Source organism: Alligator sinensis, unplaced genomic scaffold, assembly GCF_000455745.1.
Source record: "Alligator sinensis unplaced genomic scaffold, ASM45574v1 scaffold771_1, whole genome shotgun sequence".
Classification (NCBI taxonomy): Eukaryota; Metazoa; Chordata; order Crocodylia; family Alligatoridae; genus Alligator; species Alligator sinensis.
Window position 1 is genome coordinate 230,345 of NW_005842911.1, and position 3,629 is coordinate 233,973.

A 3,629-nucleotide genomic window follows, 5' to 3' on the forward strand; every position below is an offset into this window, starting at 1 on the left:
TGCACAAAGCAACTTCCCTGAGGTCACACGATCATTAAGCAGTGGAATGGAACACTAAAGACACAGCTCACCTACTCCACTGACACAATCCACTCCACCACCCACTCACAGTTCACACCAGGAAGAACTCTTTAGGAAACAGCAAAACGGAGGGAATAAGCACAACTCCAGATAGCCAATACCCACATACTGCATAGGACCATGACCTAGGCACAGACCAGGATCAGGTACCAAGTGAAATCAAGGAAAGATGAAGCTGACTGTGCATCCTCATCAGTGATGTAGCACTTGCATGGTTTGCACTGCCGACACCCAGCTGGACGATGTCTCAAGCCCCTTGGAAGGTAATTTCCCCACCCCCACTCAGGGCACTTGGCCAGTTGCAGACCCAGACAGGACAAGAAAGTGGGTTGGGCACCGCATCTCTCAGCTCAAATGTCAAGTCCAAGAGAGATGGCCAAGGACTTCATTCATCTGACAATAGGAACGAGAGCCAAAACAGACAAATTTTATTGATGTTACTGACATGCTGCTTCCCTCCCTGAAAAGGGCCTTTTCTTTCCCAAACGTTACTATTTTTTTAAATGACACCCTGTGCTGAAGGAAGAGAGAGATAGAAATTCAAACTGTAGTGGAAAACAAAACCTTACCAAGCAAGGCTGAGATGGAAATAATTCCTCCAAGGCTATGCTAAAGCTCTATAACTACATGTCAAAGCTCTTCCTCACAGCCTCTACCAGTGCTTGTAAACACAACCCTAAGAAGGGTTCACACCTAAGAAGGGTTCACAAATTGCCATGGATGTAGAACTGGACTCCTGAGTTTTGTTCGAACTACTAAACCATCCATTAAGACAAACAAGCAAGGTACTAACTCGCATCAAATGCACACATGCTTTTTAAAACAAGGCACCGATATTCAGCACTGCCTTCTCTGGAGGGTGGCAAGGGTGCAACAACCCATAAAATGAGCCATGGGAAGGCTGACCCTCAAACACCCCGCTTGGGTTAAAATTCCACCTGAGGCTACTGAAAAAGCCACAGGCATCTCTCCTTGGAGTCCTAATCAGAGTTTTGGCCACCAAATTACAGTGCCCCTGTTTGTCATTTCAGAGGAGAGGAGGGTCAATAATTGTTAGCACTGACAGTGGCCCATTACCTGGTGAAGAGCTCCCCTTCTAGCAGGACCATGTATGGAGGATGGGGTCCATCTGAAAGCACCCACTTCAGGTCCTGCTCCTTCTCAACCACATGGATCACTCCTGTATCTCCGTTAATAGAGGCTGCAGAGAGACATGCACAACATCACCATGTTTCAGTGAAATCCATTTCCCTCAAAGCTGTACACCTCCTGGGTATTGGAAGGGAGGAGACCAGAAGGCAGTCTGAATTAAACCATGGCTCACCCCAAGGCATGGAAGAGCTGGAGAACCCCTCTACGATAGCTTATTTGTTAGACCATGTGCATTTCCATCCTTTAACCACAGCAGACAAGATCCACTGTGGGGCAAAGCTTCTACTGAGGAAACAGGATGTTCAACCACAAATCAGCAACGTGCTAACTGGCAGGAAGCCCCTTCACCAACCACAATGTGGAAACCCTTCAAAATCAGCGTTCCTTATTTGTCTTCCTCCTCTTCCCAGCCTAAGAAACCCCAAACCTTGACAGCACACAAACACACACATGCACAAAGTCAAAACTAAACTAAGCTTATAACCTATCTAGTTTTAAAATACTAGCCTAGAGAGATGAGAGGAAAAGGAAGATGCCCAACTGATTATTCTCAAAGCAAACAGTTACATTATATTACTCTTTCAACTGGGTCTGCTTCTGGGACAACTCTGATCAGAAAAGGCATAGGATCTGAGGGTTTCCCATATATTTAAGCTGCACACATGTCTCCCTTATCTTGCATCCTCCCAGCTTAAAGGAGAAGAACTGCTAAAGACAAGTGCTCGGTCATACTTACACTGACAGCCTATTTGATGAGTAGCATTCAAGAGACGAACACATGGGGCAGTCTTATTTAAGGTAATATAGATTTTCCTCTCCACAGAATTACCCCAACAAGAACCTGAAAAGGCAGAACAAAACTGAAGATGAACAGGATGGAGAGCTTATTTTTAGCATTCTTTGACACAATTGTTACCTCTGTCCCTGCCCAAAAATACTGAACGTACATTGACTGGTTTATTTAGGAACACACGGAATAAAAATAAAAATAAAAAAAAAATCAGCAAAGAGCACTATGTGATGATCACTGCACATGCACGTCAGAAACGCAACGCCCCACTAAAAAATGCTTCAGGGGACCATGCCAGGATTGGGAGCCAGGAGCTCTTTTATCCAGAGGCAAGGATTTTTGGGGAGCGATTTCTTTTATTGCACCACCCACTTCAGTGGGACGTTCCAGATAAGGTCACACTGCTCCTATACCCACATTTCCCTCTCTACTATCATGACTGGAAGCAGGTCACTCACCCAGCTTCCTTATTAAAGCCAGTCAGCACCATGTCCAAGGTTCCCAGACAGTTTATTTTACATGGGGCAGCCTTGTCCCCACAAAAAAAAAGAAAATCAACAAACCAAGCAAACATGCAAACGGCAAACCCCAAACTTGCAGCCTTCCTTCAGACCTTGGGAGGTGTGAGACAGGCTCTGTACTTTTCCCCAGGCACCACCACCTCCTCCCTCTTGCTCTTTGCTCCTGGAGCTCTTAACTCCCTCTCTAGCCCCACCCGCACTTCCTGGTTATCCTTTATAGCTGCTCCCAGCCAGGCAGGCTTTCACTGCTGACTCCCTGCAGCTGGGTCTCAGGCTGAGTTGCAAACTGATCACCTCTTTACAATGACCCTCCTGATAGAGGAGCGGTGAGAATCCACCTTTCACCAAGCCTTTGCATCTTCTGTACATTTTGACCATCAGAAGAACACCTTGCATTCAAAAGCGTGTCCAGCTTTATCCCAACCATGCAGTTGGTCCAATAAGAGATAACCCCCAAAATCCTTGCCTCTGGCATACCTTTAAAATGTCAATGTATTGCCTGTCTGCTTTATAATGCTTCGCAACAGCATCTAGAAACCCACTTGGAGCCACGTTAAGCATGTCGGCTAGTTTGCCACTTTTGCTTTGTATCCACCAAAATCGTGCAGTCAACTTTACAAGCAGGCAGTGCCAGCCCGGCCGGCAGAAGGAAACGCATGGGAGGAAGCACGGGGCTACGCGAAGTTTCACTGGCTGCTTCGTTTCGAGCTTGAAACGAAGCAACGAAACGAAGGGCGTCGAAACGGCCTCGAAACGAACGTTTCGAGTTTCGCAACTGAAGCTGGGCTCGCTTGCAAGGAACCTGCGAGTCACGAGAGCGAGGGGAAGACGCGGTCTCGTATTGAGCGTGGTCCTGCCCTGAGGTCCGAGCCAAGCCAAGTGCTCTGGGGGAGGGAGGGAAAAACAGCACGCAAAGCAGCGTTGTTTGAACCGCCCGGCTTTCCGTCGCCCTCGGCCAAGGGTTTTGCTTGGGGGTCACCTCAGCGAGACTCACCCGAGGCCGCCACACAGAGCAGGATCCCGCGGAGCAGCGCCCCGCCGCCCCACGGGGCGGCTCCCCCCGCCCGCCCGGGCCCCCCCGCCCC

General features: G+C 48.4%; 1 protein-coding gene across 1 annotated transcript in view; it reads right to left on the minus strand.

The window, feature by feature from the left end:
* The window catches only part of NCSTN (nicastrin), a gene marked incomplete at its 5' end in the record, with an annotated part of 15,666 nt that extends 12,043 nt beyond the window's left edge, over positions 1-3,623 (minus strand). The window contains 3 exons of the mRNA XM_014525910.2: positions 1,159-1,282; positions 1,970-2,074; positions 3,539-3,623. Of these exons, the coding sequence (XP_014381396.2) occupies positions 1,159-1,282; positions 1,970-2,074; positions 3,539-3,623 (314 nt within the window). The remainder of the gene's footprint in view (positions 1-1,158; positions 1,283-1,969; positions 2,075-3,538) is intronic.
* Positions 3,624-3,629: the final 6 nt, after the last annotated feature.